This window comes from Elephantulus edwardii, unplaced genomic scaffold, assembly GCF_000299155.1.
Source record: "Elephantulus edwardii isolate Elephantulus edwardi_28Jun2011 unplaced genomic scaffold, EleEdw1.0 scaffold00128, whole genome shotgun sequence".
NCBI lineage: Eukaryota > Metazoa > Chordata > Mammalia > Macroscelidea > Macroscelididae > Elephantulus > Elephantulus edwardii.
The window spans coordinates 9,770,866-9,795,717 of record NW_006399878.1 but is presented as its reverse complement, the minus strand read 5'-3'; the positions used below and the strand labels follow the sequence as shown (position 1 = coordinate 9,795,717).

General features: G+C 39.6%; 1 protein-coding gene across 3 annotated transcripts in view; it reads right to left on the bottom strand.

The window, feature by feature from the left end:
- DLC1 (deleted in liver cancer 1) overlaps window positions 1–24,852 on the bottom strand; it is a 563,336-nt gene that overhangs the window by 154,298 nt on the left and 384,186 nt on the right. The window contains exon 4 of one of the 3 annotated variants that reach the window (XM_006893560.1): window positions 19,361–19,381. The exons of the other annotated variants lie outside the window; for them this stretch is intronic. Coding sequence (XP_006893622.1) covers window positions 19,361–19,381 — 21 coding nt within the window. The remainder of the gene's footprint in view (window positions 1–19,360; window positions 19,382–24,852) is intronic. 3 annotated transcript variants of the gene reach the window in all.

Here is a 24,852-nt window from a genome sequence, read left to right as displayed (position 1 = left end):
TTTTAACTAGGATTCCTCTTTTAGGGTTAAAAACCTAAAAACCTATAGGAGTGAACATTCTTACATGACAGCAATTACACGTTTAGTGTCTATTAAGCAAGGACAGTGTCTATTAAGCAAGGAACTGTGTTTATGTAAAAGGCCTGTTCATCTTGCCTTCTTGGTCCTCATCTCTGTTTGCCTGCCAATTCCTTTTGGAAGGAGATCCTCCCTGGAGCATCAATGTTTTGAATCATTATGGATCAGACCCAAGGAAAGCAAAGACACATTTTAGAAGAAACCTGGGGTCTGTTGTAAACCCTTTCACTGACACACAAGTGCCAATTGTCACAATGCTTTGGAATAATAAGTATTAAACATGAGCAAGACTTTAGACAAGTATATCCGAGATGGGGAGAATAGCACAGGATTGGTTAAGGTTCATATATGTTGTTCCGGTTGCTAGGAGTCCAGTCTACTGAATTGCACATAACAACACAAACATCAAGGAAAAAGGAAAGAAAAGAAAATCCTCTCCATCTGCTTTATATAGGTGTTTCCATTTATGAAGGTTTACATCTGGACACAGATAAGGTGTGTCTGATCCAAATCATGGTCTCAACTGCTTGTTATGCATTTGAGAGCTGGACAATGACAAAGAATGACAGAGGAAGAATCCATGCCTTTGAGTTGTGGTGCTAGAGAGGAGTATTGACCATATACCAGGGCCTGCCAAGAGAAAAAAACAAGCCTGTACTGGAGAAGGAGAAACCAGGTTGCTCCTTGGAGGCAAGGATTTTAAAACTGTCTCACATACCTTGGGCATGCTGGCAAGAGGGGCCAATCCTTGGAGGATTTCATGCTTGGAACGATAGAGGGTCAGTGCAAGAGAGGAAGACCCTGAATGAAATGGACTGACACACAGTGACTGTGGGAATGAGGTCAAGGGTGTCAGATGTGTTAGAGATGATGAGATTGGGTAAGAGAGGACAAGGTTCAGAGCCATTGTTCACAGGGTCACTAGGGATAAGAAGCTGCACTGCAATACCAAAGGCATATGGTTCGAATCCACCATTTGCTCCATGGGAAAAGAGTGAGCAATCTCCTCCTGTGACATTTAATGCCTCTGAAAACCCACTAAAGCATCAGGTCCAACTCGACAACACACAAAACGAGTCATAATTGACTCGATGGCACATAACATCAACAATAATGCTTTCCTTACACAGTGATGATGCTTCAATGTGAGTGTGAATCAGAAAGAAGTGGACTCAGTCATGATGTACTAAGGAAGCAGATTGTATGGCCCTAACATCTTTTCAGTGCTGTTTATCTATTTAGTGAAGGAGACCCAGAGTTTCAAAGGACAAGAAGATGACATGTGAACACCAGACACAATCAAAAAGATTGCACAGAAAAATGCATCTCATTTATTCCTATGCCATAATTAATATTTGAATGTTATCTTTGTATTAATGTTATTGTTATGTGCCATTGAGTCACTTGAGACTCACAGCAACCCTGTGGACAACAGCTCTGAACCCTGCTCTATCCTGAGCCAAACTTACTGCCTCTGACACACACCTACTCCCGTTACCCCAGTCACTGAGTCAGTCTTTCTATCATTGAGGCTCATACTCTCTTGCGCTGTCCCTCTACCATCTCAAGCGTGATGTCCCTTCTTGCAACATGCCCATATGTCAGATGAAGCTTCAGAATCCTTGCCTCCAAGGAGCAGCGTGGTCTCACCCTCTTTAAGGTGAAACTGTTCTCCTAGCAGTCCATGATAGATTCAATACTTTTCTCCAGCACCACAGCTAAAAGGCATCAATTCTCCCATCATCCTTAGTCACTGTCCAGCTTTCTGATGCATAGCACGTAAATGCTAAAACCATGGCCTGAATCAGGCGCACCTTAGTCTCCAAACTGGCACTGTTCCTCTTCAGTACCCTGGAGAAATACCTGACAGCATATTTCCCCAGTGAAATTCATCTTTTAATTTCCTGCCTGCTGGTACCAGGGGTGTTGACTGTAGAGCTAAGCAAACTGAAGTTCTTAAAAACTCAATCTCTTCACCATCTTTCATGATGCTGCCAATCAGCCAAGTGGTGAAAATCTTTGTTTTCTTGGTGTTGAGCTTCAATCCGCATTGAAGGCTGCAGTCCTTGACCTTCTGCAGCAAACACTTGTTATTACTAGCTCTGAAAATTGTTCTTGGTATTCAGGTGCCATTATCAAGAAATTAAGGTCAGCAAAGGTGAACTACTTCAGGTTACTTGCTACATCTATATTTTTGGCATAAAAAAAAGTTGCTCTCATCTTTCCAGACATTACGGGACTATATAATCCTCTTACCCTTTGCTGATTACTCCAAAAGTTGCTTAGTCCCTGGTCCTTCCTTTTGCTCAAATTTAGACAAATGTATGCACCTTCTTGCTGACATGTGCACTAGTTGACCTACAATCACCTCATATTCTCATTTCCATCTTAACATGTTTCTCTTCTGAAATTTTTCATACTAGTGGTAAGAACATTACTCTAAGCATCTGATATAAGAAATTGGTGGTAAGCTGACTTCTTTTTTTACACTTTACATGGTCAATGAATTCCCAATTTATACATATTAAGCTTTCTAAATATGTTTCTCCCATTCATTACTTTCTCATTAGCACAGCCTGTAATAGAAGCCCTGGTGCCACAGAGGTTAAACAGGAGCTAACTGAGAAGTGGGCTCTTTGAACTCCAAGGGGTAAAGCTGGTTTTGAAAAGATTGCCACCTTGGGAGCCCAATGGGCAGCCCAATGGGCAATTCTACTCTGCCTACAGAGTCACTTAGAGTTAGGCTTGATTTCACACTTTTAAAAAGAAATAAATAAATATTTCTTTCTGGACTTTGTAATTTCGTCCCTGGACTTCTTTTTTCTTGCTATTACTGTGTTTCGAAGGTTTACACAGCATACTGGTATTCCATTTAACAAGGCATACACATTTTATTTTATGGCATTAATCCCCATCCCTGGAATGTGGCAATGATGCTTTGCTACCTGGAACAACGTTGGTACATAGAAGACTCTTTATCACTTTTTTTCTACGTTATATTTTTGTAATATCAACCTGCACTAACAAAGCTATTGATCCTACTCTCTTCACATGCAATATCCTTCTCACCTTTCCTTGTCTGATTGGCCCTAATCAACCTTCCCCACACCTTATAACAAGATTGAGTGGTCTCTCTCCATGGACATGCTATTTTTTGCATACTTGTTTCTCATCACCTGCATATTTCTCAAGCACCTGCATGTATATTCTATCGCACTTATCAGCTAAATCATGTTCCCTTTTTCACTTTCTCCTTCCCTCCCCTTGATGATTGCAGTCAAGGAGAGAAGGGTACTGGCACTAGGCAGATTGTTTTGGTTTTGTTTTGCTGTGTGTGTGTGGGTGCAATGGGGTAATGGATTCTTTTGCTATTGCCTTCCTTAAGTTATATATTTCCCCCCCTCTCTTTCCTTGAATAAAGGCAGGATTTTCATTGATTTAGAACCAATGAGATGTGATGTGTGACATCTAAGGCTTTGTCAGAAATGATGATACCATTTCACCTTGTTTTTAGGTTAAGCTAGCCATGCTCCAGCTTGTAAGGGGCTGCCACACGGTGAAGAAGTCCAGGCCATGTGGACAGGCTATGGGAAGGTGCTCTGTTGAGCCTTACTTGACAGCTAGTATCAACCACCAGATATGAATGAAGAAACGACTAGGCAATTCCAGACCTTGGCTGTCAAAAGCCAAAGAATGCCTTGTCTTTAAAACCTTTTTTTTTTTCATCAACAAAATCAACTTATTCTTCAAAATGACAAAGAATGTTTAAAAGATAAGAGAGGATGGATCTCTTTTGATGAGCTAAACAATATGCAGATTAAAACAAACTGACAAATTTAAGTTTGACATATCAACTCATTGGTGCTTATAATACCACCAAGAAAAAGATACATAAAGCTTATTTTCACAATTTATTTTAAGAATCAAACTAATCACTATATGGAAAGCAAGATAAATGAAACACAATATAATCCCATAAGGACAAATACTGTGTAAAACCATTATTGTAGAAATAGGTAAGTAGCAAAACGAGTGTAAGGATCTAAGGGGATGGGAGCTGAGAGGTGAGGATGGGCAGGGGTGGAGGGTGGTTAATCACAGTGTCTCACAATTTGATGGGTGGGAGGAAGGGTTGGTAAAGGAAATGGGAAAGATTCAGTGTGAAAAACAATGTGTATGAACCATGCTCTTTTAAGACAAAATCTGTATAGGATCAAATAAAATAGAAAACTTAGGAGGCAGAAAGTTTATGTTAATAGGAGAGAACAAGGGAAGGAGGATGAGAAAAGTCACCAATTCAAAGAATGCAATAAATGTAATAGCACAAATTGTTGAATTATTGCATGTTTTGCTGTATATATTCACCATAAAAATAAAAGGGGAAAGAGAAAAGCAGCCCAGACCAACCCTTGAAATTGAGGTCTTGGACACTGTGAAGCTGATTCCTTCTGGCCTACCCTAGTTCTGATCCCCAGGGCCTGTGAGCCTAACAGATGGTTGGTGTACTAGTTTCTTAGGAGTTCCTAGGTGGGACAAACCAAGACACGCTTTCTTCTGCCTGAAAAGTTGGTGGTTCAAACCCACACAGAGGTGCCTCAGGAGTCAGACTGGATGTTCTGCTTCTAAAATGTCAATATCCTGAAAATTCTACGAACTATTCCCATCCTGAAACACATGGGGTTGCCAGTGAACTGGAATCGATCAGCCTTCAACTAACAAGTATTACAACAGTGTTCTATGGCAGTTGTAACACATTAGATGACTTAAAAGAATCCAGTTTTTGCTCTCTCACAGTTCTTGACTCCAGAAGGCTAAAATTTTCAGCAGAACTTTGTTTCCTCTCAAAGCTCTTACTGAGAATACTTACTGGTGTCTTGGCTCTGGAATACCTTGCCATCATGACTAGAATCTTGGCTGCTATCATTATGTGACCTTCTCCTCTATAGCTCGATGTGTCTTATGTCTCTCCCAACAACACGTGCCATCAGATTTAAGGTCCATTTTATTCCTGGGAGATTTCACCTTGAAATCTTTACCTTAATTTCATCTCCAAAGACCTTTATTCCAAATAAGATTACCTCTGAGGCCCTTTAAGATCATGTTCTGAGATGCCAGGTGGACATGTGTTGTGGGTGCCACCAGTCAATGCCCTGTGCAGCAACAGAAGCCAAATTACCCACCAGAGAAGAAAAACTCACATTAAGAAACCTGCTATTCACCATCACTAGAACATGGAAACAGCCCAAATATCCAACCACAACTGAATGGATTGAGAAATTATGGTACATTCACATGGTGGAATACTATGTAGCATCCAGGAGCAGTGATTTTCAAAATCACTACCTACCATGGGAGGAACTGGAGAGCATTATGCTGAGGGAACTAACTATCTCATAAGGACAGTTACTATATAAGACCATTATTGTAGAAATAGAGAGATAACTAGTAAAATGTGTACGAGGATTTAAGGGGAGGAGGGGAGGAGCCGAGAGGTGAAAATGTGCAGGGGGTAATCATGTGGATGTGATGGGTAGAGGGAGGGGTGGGTGAAGGAAATGGGAAAGATCCTGTGTGAAAAACAACATATACAAACTTTGTAAGTAAACCAGTATCAAACAGAAATTTTATTTTTTATTTTTTTCAAAAAACCCAAGCTGCTCTTCACTGTCCTCCCTTCACCATTCCTTCACTGTGCTTCCTAGAATCATCTTTTCACTAAAACTGCATTCAAATTTTTGTCTCAGTGATTTCTGGTTTTTCTTTAGTAAGAGGAATCCAAAGCTAAGTGGGTTCTTGCCATCGTTTCAGCAATACAAATAACTAAGGGTTATAGAAAGAACCCCACCACCAGTAGTTAGTCAGGTGGATGTTAAAGGGTACTATTAACAGGTGAGGAACAGGCTAATACGTGGCACAGGGGTCATGGCCCTGAGAGAACACACTGATTGAGTGGTCCTACAGAGTCCAGAAACACTTTTGCTTGGAATGGAGGGTGGGGTTTTTTAAAGAGAATGTTTGTAGTGATGTTTCCTTTTTTAAAAAAAATTGAGATTAAGGGCATATCATGATGTAAAGACTTCCCCCCCCCATTTGGGAAAAAAAAATGTCACTGATTCCAAAACCGTGACAGCATGCCTCGTAAATACTCAGATTTGTGTATTTAAGGGTGACAAGAGGGGACTGGTTTAAAAGCAAACAGAAATAAAGATGACAATGGCAATATTGTGTTAGTGCTTAGTGCTCATCTCACAACTCACTGCCATGGAGTTCAAATTGATGCATAGCTACTACCTATCCCCCGCCCCCCCCCCAGTGGGTTTTTGGAGGCTGGAAATTACATGGGAGGAGACTTTCTCCCTCAGGGCTGCTGGTGGATTTGAACTGCTGGAGACACACCACCTTTGGGTTAGGAGCACAACTCCCACTGGTCAGCCACCAGAGCTGCCTAATGGCAGAATTATTAATATTTCAATATATATTCCACTTTCCCCTTTTATCTGGTAGATTCAGTCATGTGGCAGCATTCGGAGTGTGTGTGTGTGTGTGTGTGTGTGTGTGTGTGTGTGTGACATGCATGCATGTCCCCATCTGAAACGTAAAAACTTCGTGCTCTCTAAGCATGAGAACATAAGCCACCTGGAATGTGGTTGACCATATAATGCACATAGCTGTCCATTTCAATCTAGTTTCCAACCAGGTTCTTATTTAATAGAGGTATCTACAGAGGTAGAAGACTAAGTCCAGTGACGTGTCCCCCCGGCCTCCCCCCCCATGGTCACATTCCAGCTCTCCCGCATGCACTTGCATACCACCGCCTCATTCATTTCTTTATCTCGTGTATCTGAGTTCAATATCTGGAGATGCTCTATGGAGTAAAGTGGAGTCTCTGGTCTAGCACAGTGCCTGAGACATAATTACAATATTTGTTGAATGAGTAAATCAGTGTTATATGACCAATGCATGCCATCCTTTAGATCATAAATACTATTCATTCCTGTTTTGTTGTCAGTACAAGGCCACACCTAGAAGTGACCCTTGATTGCAAGACTGTAATGAACAAAACCCAGACTGAGTGTCTCTTCTAAATACAGGCAGAAACAGACTTCACTGTTAACAAGCATACCAGCCAGCTAGCCTGCGTCTTAACCACACTGCAGGGCATTCCACCTATTGGTCATTTAAAAAAATGCTTTTAGTGACTATTTAATATACAACTACTGAAAATACAGGGACAGGAGACAAAAATATTGCTGAAATAATGGTGAGAATTCATTATTTGGTTGGATGCCAAGTAAAAGTCAGTTCCAGTTGTTCCATTAACAGTGAAAACGTCAGGCCCTGCCAGGCATTACTATCTGCCTGTGCGATTTGGCATAGTTATTACTAGGTCAGACTTAGAATTGCAACACCTGCCAAGAAGGATCAACTATAGAAGATGCACTATTATAGTGCTAGTTAGCACTAACTTACGACTTCCCAGGCAACTTTGTTTGTAGTAATTCATTTCATCCTCATAACCATCTCACATGGTAGATATATTGCTATCACCTCATTTTGTAGATGAAGATACTGAAGCAACAAACTGAAGCAGATTTTGACTCAGAGTAACAGTCAATTGGGTTTCTGAAGCTGTAACTCTTTACAGAAGACCACTTGTCTTTCATCTGGGGAATGACTGGTGGATTTGAACTGCTAACAGTAGGGAGCTCTGCTGGCCTAGTATTAAGAAGCTGTGTTGCAATTACAAAGGCAGGAAGTTTGAATCCATCAGCTGCTCCGTGGGAGAAAAAAGGGCAGTCTCCTTCCTCGTGATTTACTGCCTCTGAAAAATTGCTGAATTATCAACTATGGGTTAGTTTTCACTCCATGGCAAACAACCACCTGTCAATTAACAGCCCAAAAGGTTATTTACTATGCTACCAGGGCTCCTTATCCTTATATCTGAAATGGCATAGAGAGGTTAAATAATCTATAGTTAGCCAAATGATAAACAACCCAAAGGGAGTGCAATCTGTCTCCAAGATCCACGGTCTTAATTGCCACATCATTACTGTTTATCTTAAACACAATGCTATACACATCAACTCATTGCAGTGAAAGAGACTAACTTTTTAAGATAAAATGGAAATATCACCAAAGCAGTGAAAAGGAGAAAGCACATTATTTTCAAAGCCAATTATCATACATTTAGGCTCATGATACTGCTGCGAGAATAATTTTCTAACCGATTTATGTGATATTTTACTATATTATAATCCCATAGGATGATCTGGAGCTGTTCACAGCTAAAAGCACCGGAACTTTCTGGCCTATATTAATTTTCGTTTATGACAAAGTTAAGTAAATAGATGTAAATATTGGTTATGGTTCTTTAAAAAAATTATTTTGATTGTTATTTTAATGAAAGTTTACAGAAAAATTAGATTTTCATTCATTCATTGTTGCCCAATTACCTCCCCCTTCCCTCCCAGTCCTCTTTGCAACATACCTCTAATTCTGGGCTGTTGTTATGCCTATAATGCCTAAACATATATTCCTTTTAAACAGTTCTGCAGTGATTTCAGAGCATGCCACTCCTTTTCCTAAGCCTCAGTCACTAAGTCACACTTGATATTGTTAAGGTTTGTATGTTATGCACTGCTTGGCATTAACATTTATTTGGTATTGTAAACTCCCCTCTTGGTTGTTACTGTGTCTCACAATGAGCAGATGCTCACAGATACTCAAGCTCCTTCTCCCGGTCCCTTCCCCAGGAACACTGGCATCCTCAATTGTTAATATGTCCTCCTGTATCCACAGTGCTAACAGTCTTTACACTGCCTGTCCTAATAGAGACTTGAATATCCATCCCCACTTCAGCTTTCCTCTTGCTTCCACATTCCGCTGAGTGAGGATGCAGGAAAAGAACGTTTCTCATGGCGAGCTGCTGTTTCCCAGGCCTTATTCTCCAGTGTGAATGAAAGTTTACAACATATTCAGTTGGGTTTTTCCCCAATCAAGAGTTCAAGCATATTTTGTTCCATGTATCAGTTTTATTTTCATGTGTACCGTCAAATCAGATCTGACTGGTACAGGAGGAGATTCCCCCTCCTTCAGCAGAGCATCTGGTGGATTTGAACCGTGTACCTCTGGGATTGCAGTGCAGCGTCTTGCCACTAGGCCACCAGAGCTCCCTTCATGTATCAGTTTTAATACACATAATCTGAGATCTTCAGCACTGTACCAGCCCAGTCTCCTGTTGCTTTGCCTTAATCATTGAAAACTTTGGACCATTACTGACATTTCACTTTCACTTAACTCTGACAGCTTCACCAAAAACTCAAAACCCAGGCTCAGTGCTGTTGAATCAGAATCAACTCATAGCTGACCCTCAAATGGGTCTCTGAGGTAGTAAATTGCATGGTAGGAGACTGTCCCTTTTTAAGGCAGCTTCACCAGAGAAAGCAGACAACTCATACACACTGTAACCCTGCAACTGGAAAGTTATCACTGGAGCTTTTCGTCATCTGTACGGCTTCATTCAGAAATCTTCAACTCATTCTGATCTCAATCTCCTACGCTTGCTTCCTCCCTCCATAACCTAGATCTGTACCCTGAATTCCCTGATAGTCTCATTGGCCTAGAACAGATAAACCTTCCCTGTGAATTAAAACTACAATTCACCTTCTGTTTTTCCTCCTGCAATAACCATTTCAAACTCAAATTATTGCTACTGAGAAAGTTGCAATTCATATCAACCTTCCATTGGGTTTCTGAGGCTGGACGTCACAAGGGAGAGACTGCCCATCTTGCTGCTGTAGAGCTACTGGAAATGTGAACCATGTGAGACACCCAACTTCTTGGTCAGTAGTGCAACATACTACAGACTACACTACCCTTACCGCAGGGGGAAACTCATAGGTTTGCAGAAAGCAGCCATTACTAACTCAGGTGCCCTGACCTCTATAGGGCTTTCTTACTAATTTTCTGCCTTTCCCCTCTCTCTTTTCCAAAACCTTTCTCATCTACCTCAAACTTTGGCTTATTTTGAGCAGGTTTGTTCTCTCATGGCACGAGGAACATTGAATATCAGTTATGATCTATCTCGGCTTCCCAGACACTCCTTCGCAAGTTGTCTACTGGCATTACCACTTTGACCTCATTTTGGTCAGTATTTGGGTTGGTGGTACCCTCTTCCTAGCCAAGAATCCTCTCATGGTGCCTTCATCGACAAGTGCTCAAATCTCATTCATCCTGATTAGAAAACAACCCAAATAAAAGAATGGGGGAAAACCCCTCAAATTCAATATCAAAAAATGTCTAAATCATATTAAAGCCAAATCACCCTAAAATTCCCTCATTCACACTTTCTTCTCCTTCTAAGGTCAATCTCTCTCCAAGTGGCAAGTCTTCACTGCTGTCACTTCCTCTTCACACCTGGCCACTTCTGGTTTTACTGCTTGTCATCCACTCTCTCTGAAAATCCTTACCAGCCGGGCCCCTCCAGGCTGGGTTAGAGGCTCACTCCTGCTTTGCTTTGGGACTCTGCGTGCATTTGTATACTCTCCTCACTCTTCTGGAGGATTTGGCCAGGGGACCCTTACAAATACTGCATGGACCATGTTCCCTGAGGTGTCCATGTTGTCTGGCACAATATCTGGCACATGGAAGAGGATTAACAAATGCTTACTGAATGAATATTCCACACAAATTTCTATCAACTGGCTCTGCTCTGTTCAAATTGCCTCTTTATTGCTTTAATATAAGTTGAATATTTTTGACCCAGCATACTGCTGCTCTCAGCCAGAACAATATTGCTCCCATCTGCTTCACTAAGCTCCTGCCAAGATTCTGGCTGGCTCTTCCTAGTTCACAGAGTTCTGGTTGAAGTCAGCTCACCAACACATCATTTCTTCACCCACACGCTCTCCGCCAACGAGTGCTGGACTTTTTGGAGGTCATATACTAAAAAGATTTATAAACTATTATGAATAGAGTATTGGATTACAACATTTCATTTTCCTAGTGTGTGTATTAATCCACATTACTTCAATCCAACATCTATTATCATTATAATTGCATAAAAATGAGAAGATTTAAACAATAAACAACATAGTAAGAAAGGTAGAGTAAAATAGTGATTTTTTGAAATGGATAAAGATTTGGAGAGAGAGAAGTATAATTTTGCCATGGATCTTGTCTTAAGTAATTGTTTCCAGTGACTTGATTAACAGCCTAAGTAGGTGCTAGTCAAGTCCTCAGTATCAGACAGCTGAAAGATGGAATTAATACATGAAATAAGGATTCAGAATTATCTTAACAGGCTGGATGATGGATAGGAAGTGGGGGGGTATAAAATGAAAGAGAGCATGTTTTAGTAGGGCAAAAGCGAACTCTGCATTTAGGTTTACAAAAGAGGAAAGGCAGGAGAACAAAACCTCTGCCACACAAGAAGCAAGACTCGAGGACCCTCGCTTTTATTAAAGTGACTTCTTGCTTATAGGTGATCATAAGCTTTTTGATCACTATTTTGTAAGTTATTTAAAAAATTAAAAATATTGCAGTAGGAGATTAAGTTTATCAAGTCTTAGGACCCAGGGTAAAGACAAAAGAACCTTATTACACCCGACCTTGCTCATAGAATATGTGGAATACTGTATTTGATTAAGAGGCCTCCTAATAAACTAGAAAACATCTAGCAGGGACTATAGATCTTAACATTTTACCCAATAAGACAGTGCTAAAATTAACAGGAACTATATCCTATTGATAAGAGTTTACATTTTTCATTTGCTTTAAAAGGGTTGAGGGATTATCCTAAAGAACAAAGATTAATAATGTGATTAAAATTTTAAAGTTCTGTCCCATTACAATTGGCCCTGGCCAATCAGTAATGGCACAAGAAAAAGAGAACAAAAGGTGTCTTTTTTTTTTTTTCTATAATTATATTTTATTAATTTTCATAAACATTTACAGAGATTTTGGGCTTCCACTCATTCATTGTTGCACTAAAAGGTGTCTTTTGATTACACTTCTATTAGTGACTTAATTCTAGAAAATGGTAATTGTGATCTAGAACCAAAATCAGAAAGATAATTCCATGATTCAGGCCAGAGCCTTTTCAGTCACTTTCTATGCATGTGAGAGCTAGACACTGACCAAGGATGAGGAATTGATGCCTTTAAACTGTGGTGTTAGAGATGAGTGCTGAAGAGCCCATGGACTACAAAAAGATAGGTCCTGGAGAAAGTACAGCTAGGATGTATCTTGAAGGCAAAGATGATGACGTTTTGTCACATATACTTTGGGCATGTTGCCAGGAGAAGTTATTCCATGGAGAGGGGCATCATGCTTCGTGGGGCAGCGACACAGTGGAGGACCCTCAACCAGAAGAGTGACATCTGCAGCAATGAGTAACTCAAAGATTTTGAGAATAGCATGTGATAGGGGAGTGTTCAGATTGGTTGTTCCTAGAGTCGCTATGAATCACTCCACAGCACCTAACAACAAAAACACCACCACCATCCATCTAGAGAATACATATGTTCAATGCTGAAGCACCCTTTTCCATTTAAAATGCTCTGTGATGGAGCTAAAAAAGGTTCACAGAAAATCATTACTAGGACTGAAGAAGATATGAAGCTTCATAGAATATATTTCTTAACCAACCCTTATTATAACAGAACAGAATTTGAATGACTTAACTTTTAGAAACTTATAAGTGTAGTATCGGTAATAATATTTCAAATATTAGCATGTCACCCATGGTATATAGATTACAATGGAGTTTCCAGATGAAGATAGACAGATAAGAAAGGCCTGGAGATTTTATTATTATTATTATTATTATTATTATTGTTATTTTTAGTGCGTATGTACTATCAAATTGGACCTGACTGGTACAGTAGGAGATTGGCCCTTCTTCTCTGGCAGAGCATCTGGTGGATTCGAACCGCGTACGTCTGGGATTGCTGTGCAACTTTGGAGAACTACTCTTGAAAATTAGCCATGAGAACAGAGTATTGTCCAATATAGTGCTGGAAGATGTACTATAGATGCAACAATAAGTTAAAATACGGCAATGATCATGAAGGTGGTACAAGTGTGGAGATTTCAATGTTATAAATCAGGATGGCATGAGTTGGAGATGATGCAACAGCAACTGAAACCAACAGAAGAGTAATAAACAATGCGTTGTGTGTAACTGAAGTTAAGATTAAAATGTTAGAGTACTTACTAATAACTTAGTACCCTTTTTGGCTTCCTTAATGAGTCATTCTTTTTCTACTTATGTATTTCATTTCTATTTATTTCTATATTTAATATATTCATATTATCTGTTTCTTTGAATCATGAATTTCTGAAAAGATCTAGTAAATTATGTAGCCTATGTTACCTGACTCTCCCACAGACTGCTGGAAGAACAAACAAGTCTGTCTTGGAGGAAATGTAACTACGGTGCTCCTTAGAGGCAAGGATGGGGAAACTTGGACTGAAAGACTTTGAGCAAGCTCTCAGGAGGGGACAATACTTGAAAGGGGGCATTATGCTGGAAAAGGTGGAGGGTCCAAGAAAAAGAATATTCTCAACAAGACAGAAAGACACAGTGACCGTACGCAGGACTCTAGCATATTATATTAGAGAGTACGAGGATGGCACAGGATGGGACAAGGTTTAGATCTATGGTTCATAAGGTGGCTGTGCGTCTCAGTCAATTTGATGGCCTCTAATAACAACAACAACCTATTCACTGAAAACAGCAGGATAGAAGATGTGAAAAGTGTTGGAGTTGGTCTTTCCACAGGCTGTATATCCTGTGATGGGCTGAAAGTGCATTTAGCAGGAAGAGGAACCAGTTACTCTGGGTCAATGCCATATGCTAATTTAGTTTCCCCTTTTCTCTAACAAACTTCATATATTAAGAAGTTAGAGACTTGAAAAAAATAAAAACAAAAACAAAGGCAGCAAATACTTGGAACTAACAAAAACATTGCTAAGTTATAACATATGGACTTCATCACTGTAACCCTGACGTCAGGACGCAGCCCAGATGTTAACTATAGAAACCATCTAAACTCTGGGCGGATGGGAACTTTGTCTTAATTTGAAAAATCTTTTTTCCCCCCAAAATCCTTGAGGATGTAACAGCTGAAGGATGTAAGTAGTCTACCAAAAATGTAGACAAGCCACCTTTGGGATTATACTGTTGTTGTTATAAACTAACTGTCAAGTTGGAGCAACTTATAGCTGACCTTCTATAGTGAGTTTTCAGAGGCAGTAAATTGCACAGAAGGAGAATGCCCATTTTCCTCTTCTGGAGAAGCTGGTGGACTCGATCTGCATGCTTTTGAAATGGCGGTACCAGTGCTTATCACTAAAGGTATATTCATTTCCATGTAATATTGTGGTCACCTACTCAGAAATCTCACTCTACTTGGAAATGTCACTCTCTTCTCTTTCAGCATTCCACATAGAGCCCAAATAAAGAAAAAGAATAAAAATAGTTGCAATAAAACAGCAAGAGGGGAAAGTGAATAGGTCAGAGGACTACTCTTACCCACTGAAGGTAAGAAATAGCCTTTTGTGATATCAGACCCCAAAATTAGTTTCCAGATTTCTGTGTTATGGTGGCTTAGTGGTAAGCAATTAAACTGCCAATGCAAACCTACCAACTGCTGTATCAGAGAAAGATGGTGATTACCTGACTCTGAAAACCTGCTGGAAAGTCAGCTATAGGTCAGTTCCAACTCAATGGTACGCCACTACCACCACCAGAACATGCACTATGTGTGTAGATCATGAAAAAAAAAAAATAATGACAGATCACCAAGAAGAATCAGGATTCCAGAACACTTAACTGTGCTGCTGTAGAACCTGTATACAGATCAAGAAGTGATCATTTGAACACAACGAAGGAACACTGAATGGTTTAAAAGCAGGAAAGGTGTGCATCAGAGTTGTACTGTTTCACTATACCCATTCGATTTGTATGACGGGTGAATAATATGAGAGGATTTAGGATTGGAGGAAGATTCATAACCAAATTTGCGGTATGACACGACCTTACTTACTCAAAATGAAGAGAACTTGAGGCACTTACTGATGATGTTCAAAGACTCAGTAGGACCTACATCTCAAACTAAGGAAAACAAAAATCCTCATAACTGAGCCTTTAGGCAAAATAATGACAAATGGAGAAAGGACTGAAGTTTCCATGTACATGGATCCATAATTAACATCTATGGAAGCAGCAGTTTAGAAATCAAAAGATGTTTCACATTGGGCAAATCTTCCGCAAAGGACCTTTTTAAAAGAGCAGCAAGGATATCACTTGAAAGACTAATGAACACCTGTCTCCAAGCTAAGGTATTTTCAATTCCTTCAAATACGAAATTTTCTGCAAATGTGAAAGCTAGAAGGTGAGTAAGGAAGACTAAAAGAAGAATCAATGCCTCTGAATTGTGTTGGTGAAGAATATTGAATATACTATCTCTCCTCTCCCCTTTTTTCTGCCTCTCATTGCTGGCGTGCTCCCTGAAGCCAAACATGATAAAAACTTTACCTCACATAATTTAGACATGTTAGTAGAGGCTATTCCTTGGAGAAGAACATCATGCTTGGAAAGACAGAGAGTTAGCAAAGGAGAGGAAGACCCTCAACCAGGTGGACTGACACGGTGACTGCAGCAATGGGCTCTAGTGTGTCCGGAAGTGTGAGGATGGTGCAGGATAGAACAGGCTTCTGAGCTATTGTTCCTAGGGTCACTATGGGTCGAACTTGACTGGGCAGCAACTAACAACCACAACAATAGCATTGCCATCGAGTTGAAACTGGTTTCAAATCACCCAAGAATATATGTTAAAAAAAAATATATATTTTAAAGGACATGATACACACATTGCCATTGAGTCAGAACTGATGCACAATCACCTTCCCAATGGGTTTCTGAGGCTATAAACTTCAGGAGAGGAGATTGACGTTTCCCCTAAGGAATTTACGGTGGATTCTAGCTGCCAGAGAGGTGCTGCCTTTGGGTTAGATGGGCAACTTCCTATGGATTTTGCCACCAGAGCACCTTTAATATAATATGGGCTGCTAAAAGTACTAATAAACATGTGTTGATAGATTGCAGAGTGCTCCTCAGAGATGAGGATTGTGGAACTCCATCTCCTGTACTTTGGTCATGCTGTCAGGAGGGCCAGTTCCTGGGAAAGGACATCACTCTGGAAACGTGGATGCTCACTGAAGAAGAGGGAGACACTCAGTGAGACAGACCCATGCAATGGCTCCAACTGTGGCCTAAAGCCCAGCAGAGACGAACTGTGAGGATGGTGCAGGACCAGGCAGGGTTTCATTTCTGTTGTACAAAGGGTTGCCCATTTCTTTATATTTTATGGGGAGCTGAAGGAAAGAAGGTCAGAATACAGACAGAAAAGAAATCTGTGTCTGATGTTTCCTTCCATTTCGGTTTATATTACTGAACCAATGTGTAACTGAAGCTTCATACACCTTTCACAGTAATACACTTAGTGAGACTTTTGACACTGGCATTGGAACACACCACAAAATTTCATGTGCTGTCATCTAACTCATCCTTACCTCCACCCTCTAAGTGTCAAATATCCTAGGAATCCACAGTTACTTTGGTTGTTACTTGCCCTTGAGTTAACTCTGAGTCATGGTGACCCAAGTGTACAGGGCAGAACTGTCCCATGGAGTTCTGAAGCAAGACTGCCAGGCCGTCTTCCAATGCATTTCCAGGTGGGTTCGAGCTGCCAATTTTTCAACTAGTAGTTGAATGCTTAACAGTAGTAGTAGTAGTTCAATGTGCAACACTAGGGCCTCTACTAACTGCTTTTAGAAAAACCTAAACCAGAATAGAATGTAAAACTATGTATGGGAGGAAGGAGAGGGCTATAAATTCCTGAAAAAAAAAATATATTGTTTATGTGATTTCTTATGTTAAAAGTGAGAAATCACAAGGTCATTTTAAACAGAATGGTTAAGATTTGTTTAATGACTTTGTAGGAAGCAAATTAAAGACAGCTAAGAGCACACACTGATCAAACCCATTCAAGCAGCTCCATGTCGGAGAGGGACCTGGAGATCTCAAAGATCACAGACAAGAAGACTTCATCTCTAGTATAAGGAAACGCTAGGAGTCAGAATCAGCTCAACGACACCTAAAAACAATGATATGTTATTGAGAATTTTGTAGGTTTGAGTATCATTTCAACTACAAATAATCCACTTATAAACCTCTGTCAGCCGAACAGGTCTGAACAGCAGCACCTTTGGTAACAACCCTTTGGCAATCATTGTGCCATGTGGACAACTTTGACGGCATCTTGTTCCTGTGTGTACCAGGAACCAGCCTGATTCAGAACCAGCCCACAGGTGGCTCTCCGGTGGGTCTTCAGAGGCAGTAAATTGCACAGGAGTTGGTTTCCCACCTCTCTCCTATGGAGGAGCTGGTGGATATGAACTGTGTATCTTTGTGTTGGCAGCACAATTCCTTACCAGTAAGCCAACAGAGTTCCAATGATATACTAAATTATTAAGAAAAAATATTTTTCTTACAAATGATTTAGAAAATATTTTAACTAGTCAAGACATAGAGCTCTTTGGCCCTAAGTAATTCGGATAAATAATAACCACCTATAAAGTACTGATGCGTGCTGATGTGTACACATTTGCAATCTCTTCCCTTATCGATTACGTGCAATCTTTGCACTGTCTTGTTTGTACTGGAAGAAATGATCAAAGGCCAAACTCCATCCTTTGTGCCACAAAATCGAATTCTCTGATAAGAATTTTTCTACCTAATCAAGCCAAGTAATTTCCACGACTCTATATTCAATTTTTTGTAAGCTCTGCTATTATTTGGTTTTAATAAAACACAGGGGATACTTTTGGCTTAAGATTTGTAAATTATTCAGGACAATAGTTTCAGGGATCATCCAAACTCCTTAGTTTTAGTCTTAGAAAGACTGGGTTCAAAGAAAAGTTTAAATTCTGTTATGCATTTCAGCCTTTTGATAAGGATTCCTCTACAAAATTTTTTTATCAAAATGTTCAGTAATGATAGGGGGAATCAGACTGTCAGTCCTTCTGCTCTGTGGTAAACCAGCCGGTTGGTCATGGATGCAACTCAACACACATTCCATTTGTTCTTCCTACTCCTAACTACCCTCTTTCTTCTGTTGCTCTGGCAAATAAGAGTCAAATCTATGTCCTGAATGACTGCTTACAAGCTTTGAAGATTCCTCTTAATGAATTACATAACAAACTAGTTAAACAGTCCAACTATCTGGAATATACCATGAAACCAGGATGCTAAATTTCCAAACCAAAGAAGCAAATATCAAGTTGGTATTTGGCTGTACATAAGGCAACTTCAAAGTTACTATTTATTTAGGTAGTTGTTAATACAACTCTGGTGGCCTACTGGCAAGGAACTGCACTGTAGTCCCGTTCAAGGCCACCAGCTGCTCTGTAGGAGAAAGGTAGGCAATCTCCTCCTGTGCAACTGACTGCCTCTGAAAACCCATTGGAGGGTCAGCTGAAGGTCCGTTCCGACTCTACAGTACACAACAACAACAGTTGTTAGTGTACGTATCACACAATGTTTATAAATTCAGTTTTTTTATAAGTGTGCAACTTACTGAAAACATTCATTGACTGTGCAATCCTACCCTTCAATGTGATTTTTTTCCCATCACTGAGAACTGAAAAAACAGTGCTTATTAAGACAAAACCCTCTCACTTAGACTGGACATACAAAGGCAATGATTTTATGTATGTTAATGGAAAAGGAACAACTTGGATAAGGAGGGTGAGAATTTTGGACAACTCAAGGATGTAATCAATGCCACTGAATTTTATGTAAAGAAATGGTTTAATTTCTGTATGCACTGCTGGGTTGATTGTCAATGACAAAACAAACAAACAAACAAACAAAAAAACCCCAGTAAGAAAAAAAGCAAAAACCCCAAAGATATCTGACATGTCTACTATACAAGTAAATAGTGTTTTACAGTTTTTTGGCATATATACTGCTACTAACCAATAACTCAACACCTTGAATATACCAGCTACTTTACAGGAGAAAGATGGGTAGTCTTCTCTTGCAAAGATTTACAGTCTTGGAAACCCAGTAGAAGGCTGCTGCGAGCTGAAACCAATTCAACAGCAGAAGGGGCTATGATTTCATTATTATGAGACAGCATGTTGTTTGTTCACTGCCACTGAGTTAGCATTGAGTCACAGCTGACCCCCTAGCAAGTTTTCGGAAGGGCTACACTGAATAGCAGGGCATTGCCATCTTTCTCCTGTGGAGAAACTGGTGGATTCAAGCTGCTTACTTTTGGATTAGTAACATAAGTCACCACCCACTAGATCACCGGGACTCTGAAAATGAAATGTCTGTCTACTCAGCACTGAAAAAAGAAAGAAAATTAGTGGAATATCCTGATTCTACAAAAATGTTAATTAAATTCAGTACATGATGATGACCTTAACTGTTAGCTATAGGGGGAGGCTGGAGGGGTGGAGAGAATGCAAGAAAGAGGCTGTGGGAAAGCGGGATGTTGAAGGTAGAATGTTCTTCTAATCCTAACCAGCTGTCCTTGCTTACATGCATGGGAACACACACACTCTCTCTCCCTCTCTCTCTGTGGGTATGTACGTGCGCGTGTGTCTGTGCATTCACACTGCACGCCTGTGTGCTTCTTTCTCTTTTATAACTTGTTTCGTGAGTTGCAAACTTTATCAGTACTTTACCAAAGCAATGGGAAAGCTCTTTTCAAGCTATAAAAGCATCTGAGAAAATACAAGAGAGTAAAGATAAAATACATCCAAGTACTAACAACAGACTTTTCCAAAGCTTTTAAGTGGCAAGGAGAGCCAATCAAGTAATTACTTAAACACAGCAAGTTTTAATTCACTTATCCTATGTTAGAGTGGCTACTATCTCAACCAGAATCACCCAGCAAATCTTAAGAGCAAGGGTGAGAGAAACAAAACATTCCAGTACCTGAAGATAAATAGCCTAAGTGCCACACTCCGAACTCTTCAGATCTTTCAAATACTCCTCCTTCACATTTTTCTTTAGGGACTGACAAACTAAAAATCCCTGCTTCACAAAGAAAACCACAGCTTCACTCTATAAACTCTTTCCCTCCCCTAATGTCTTCATTTATTATTTCTTTTCTTTTTTAAACATTTTATTGTGGTCTGAGTGAAAGTTTACAGAACGAATTAGTTTCCCACTCAACAATTTATACACATCATGTTTCATGATGTTAGTTGCAATCCCCTCAATTGTCACAACACCCTCCCTGCTTCCTCCCTGGATTCCCTATTTTCATTAGCTCTTCTTTCCTTTGAGAGTGTTGTTTTACAGTAAATGCTACCCCTTTGGTCGCATGTGGTGGAGTGTTTGAAGGAGCACATTCCTCACAGGTGTTCTGATCACTGTGTAAAACCAAATTCACTGCCACTGAGTTAGTTTCAACTCATAAGGCCCTTCCCTCGGATATCTGAGGCTGACAGAATCATGAGATGCCAGTGGCCAATATTCTGTGATCAAGGCCCTAGGTAGGGGATCCCAACCCATTATGGACAGCCTTTGGGTTATTGGTGCAACTTGCTGTGGACTGTGCCATCAGAGTTCCCTTTGAGCACTTCCTAGGTCTTTGTATTGTTCATTATAGGGAGTTCCAGTGGCATTGAGCATGACGTGAGCATGAGGTAACAGAAGGTCAGGAACTTGAGGGAGAAAAAGGACCTGTCTCTTCCAGTAAAAATTTACAGTCTCAGAAACCCAGTGGAAGGGGCTCTCAGTAGAAATCAACTCGGTATCATTGGACTTGGTCTTACAGATCAAGAGATTCACAGGGTATTTCCAAGACAAAAAAAAAAATTTTACTATTTGTTTGCAAGAATGTGCTGTGGAGGTAGCAGTCAATTTAGATTTTGTTAGTTTTTAGAAACATTTACCCACATACGTCCTCATTCATTTATAATGTCTACTGCTCCCTGATTCTGACTCCAGCCCTGGAAGATGAAAGGAACATTACAAACTTCATTCAGGGGGTTTCGAGAGTAAGGAGTTGCACTGTCAACTCAAATGTACCTGATTCAAACTCACCATCTGCTCTTCAGAAGATAGATGTGCCATCTCCTTCCATGCGATTTACTCCCTCTGAGAAGTCATATGATAATCTGATGGAGGCTTCGCTATGAGTTGGCTCCAACTCAAAGGCACATAACAACAAAACAACCAACTTTAAAGTCATATTCAAATTTACTAAAGTTTGTCACTTCTACTTAAGCATTCTGAACTTGAATTTCTCTCATTTTTCCAAGGATAAAAATGGTTCTGCTTTGACTGTTCATTGGAATACTCAACAAGCTAAAGATCGTGAAGTGTTGAAACACAGGATTATCCTTAATGAACATTGGGTTCCAGCTCTCCTCACTCTTTCATTTCCTGTTTGGTATTACATTTCTCACAAGGACAACAGATGTTCTAAAGCTAGACTCTAGAAGACTCAATTTTACTTCACACGTAAAGAAACAATTAGAAAATAAAAAGGTCAAGCATTTCAATTACAGAACAGCCTCAGTGACTCTTATGGTATCCAACACGAAGAATTACAAATCCAAAAAGCTTGCTGCCATCCCAATGCCAACCAACTCAAGAAATTTCTCCAGTGCTGTGACTCATAATAAATAGTAATGATTAGAGAATAAATAGTAATGATTAGAAGTTATTCCAGTGAGAGTATCTTAATTTATTAAAAAAAAAAAATAAGTGAGAATACAGTGGTGGGGACTTGAGATGGGCGCGTGCAAATGAGACTCTGAAGTCTCATGAGCTTCATGGTAAGTGAACCGCTGGCCAGGAGGGGCAGGGATATGGTGCTTCATTATTACGAGTATTACTTTTAAATAGATACCATGGTCTATGAAAATGTCAAGGCTTCAGTGGCCCAATCACATTGCTTTAGTTCTTTCTCACCTGACCTACCTGAATTGGCATGTAAATTTGTTTCTTCTAAGAAAGAGACGGGAATGCTGTCTTACTTGAACGGCTGCCTGGGGGGAAAAAAAAGCTGGCATGCCATGCGGGCGCATACCAGCACTGCACTGTACACAAGTATATGAGAGGGTTTTTCTATTCTAGTAGATTCCTATCTGAGTGAGTGGAGAAGAGTAACAAATAAATGTCAGCAAAAACTGAAGTGAATATAAGTAAATAGGTAATTAATGAACAAATATTTTTTTAACAGGCATGTGCTATGAGACTTTGAATGAAAGGGGCATTGGTGAAGACTGACACTATTCTAAAACTGAAAAGTAGGAGGCAAGGATTCTGAAGCTTCATGTGACATATTTTGGACATGCTGTAAGGAGGGACGAGTCCTTGGAGAAGGACATCACGCTTGGGAGGACAGAGCACAGGAGAGGAAAACCCTCAATGAGATGGACTGATTCAGTGACTGGGATAATGGGGGTAGGTGTGTTGGAAATGGTGAGATTGGCACAGGACAGAGTAGGGTTTAGGGTTGTTATACATAGGGTCGCTATGAGTTGCAGGTGACTCGATGGCACATAACAACAACAACAACAACAAAAACAACGATTCAATAATGCAGGAAGATCTCTGAGCAGACCACTTAAGGGATGTCCTTCAAAAATGAAGCAGAAGGAAGTTAAGGCAAAACTCGAATCTGGCATTCTTGCCGAGTCTTCAGAAAGTAAAATAAAGCCCTGCTGTCTTTTCTTCAAATAAAGCCCTTTTTTGGAGGAAGGGGACTACTGCTAAGGAGAAGTGTTTCCACACAACAAATCACGGCATACAAACTAAAAGTAATACAAACTTTGATAGTAGTTGTTACAGTGGGTGTAACTGTTGTCAGGTGTCATTGCATCAATTGCGACTCCTAGCGACACTATGAACAGCAGATCTGAACCCAGCCCTATCCGGCACCATCTTCATGATGTATAAGTTTGGCTTTGTTACTATCTTGTTATAGATGCCATTTATAATTTTATGTTTCTTGTAAATATTCAATCATTTTTATAGTTCTAAAAATGATCTTTTCTATAATGGGTATTCTTATGTGTCACCATAGAAAAGATCACTTTCAAACTATCAAATATTTACTTCACAAGAAACATAAAAATGTAAATGTGTATCCTTGTGTGAGTGTGTGTGTGTGTAAATAATTTGGAAGCTCTCTTGGCCTAGTGAATAGAGAATTGTATTACCTGCCCAAATGCATACAGTTTGATTCTACCAGATGCTCTGAGGGAGAAAAATAAGTAGTCTCCTACAGTTTGATTAACAATCTATGAAAACCCACTGTTTTAGAGTTTTAATATATCATTATTGGGGAGTAAATCCACGTTGGTGAACAATCTGGCTGTATAAGATTGGCAAATCTTAGACCATGTGGTTCTATCTTTAAATAAATCACTTTATTCTAGAGAAACTTTTCCACTTTGCACATTGGGATATGGATATTCAAAGGAGCAAGTGTTTATAATTGAAAGTAATTATAAATAGCTAAAATGTTCCCTCTAAAGAACAATGACAGAATGACGCATTTTATACAAAAACAATAAAGATAAATGAACTTTACATTTCAATATAAACAAATCATAATTATGAGTAGAGTTTCAGGGGGTATTTGCATAAGGTATCATGTAAAACTTACATGCAAAGCAATAATTAAAATTGGTTTTGGATATGAAGGGGCAATATGAGAAATATGGAATGATTTAACATAGTTGAGACCGAAGAATTTCAGGTATTGGAAGAGGGGGCAGAGAAATGTGATTCAGGAGGGGTGCACAGCGCCTTGATATGTAATTCAGAGGTTTATTTCTTAAATTAGCAGCTGGTTTATGGATACTATTGTCTGTCTATAATATTTAATAAAAATACTGTTATTACTTAATAAAGTACATGAAGATATTTCTTGATAAATTTTTTAAAAAGGAAAGATATGAGTTTCAAATGTTACATCAAGTATAAATCGAACAAAAAAAGCAATGAATACATATTAATCCACATCAGACTTTAGGCTCGAATGCCCCAGTGTACAAAAGCATGGACCATTAGCTACAGCAACGTCACTTTCATTTTGCCAAAGCAATTAGTACATACTTCAGTCTTCAAAGTGAGCAAGGATTACTTACTCTTTTAAAAAGTTATTAAAAGCACTTGGCTTTTGACCCTCAGAACTCAATTTGTTCAAGGTTTGGGTCAGCTTTTTTCTCCCTATAGTAATAAAAGTTGTCAAGTGTCATTTTCTTAGTCTTCGTTCAAAAATAGAGACATTATTTAGGTTACTGTGATTTTAAAATATGTACTTTTATTTAGAGTTGGGGCAAAGATTAAATAAAGGCCTTCTTAAAATACTTTTAAGTTCAAAGAAAATAAAGACTACGAAACTGGGAGAAGAAAGTAAGCACATCCAAGGACAAACCGTGCATTATGAATTTATCAAACTCAGTTTCTTAATTTGAGTACAAAATGGGTAAATTTAAACAAAAACAAACAAAAAAGAAAACCACACAACAAAACAAAAGGTGTGAGCCACAAAAGAAATTTGCGGGTGGAGGGGCGTGTGTGGGGAGGTGGTAGGAATTAATGAGGACTGAAGGCCAGCAAGGTTCACATGAAGAATACCTTCATGTCGCAAAGTGGGAGTCATGCTCAGGCTCACAGAAATAAAAACACTTTTGGTGCACTGGCCTCCCAAGAATGGGAGCTCAGAATGT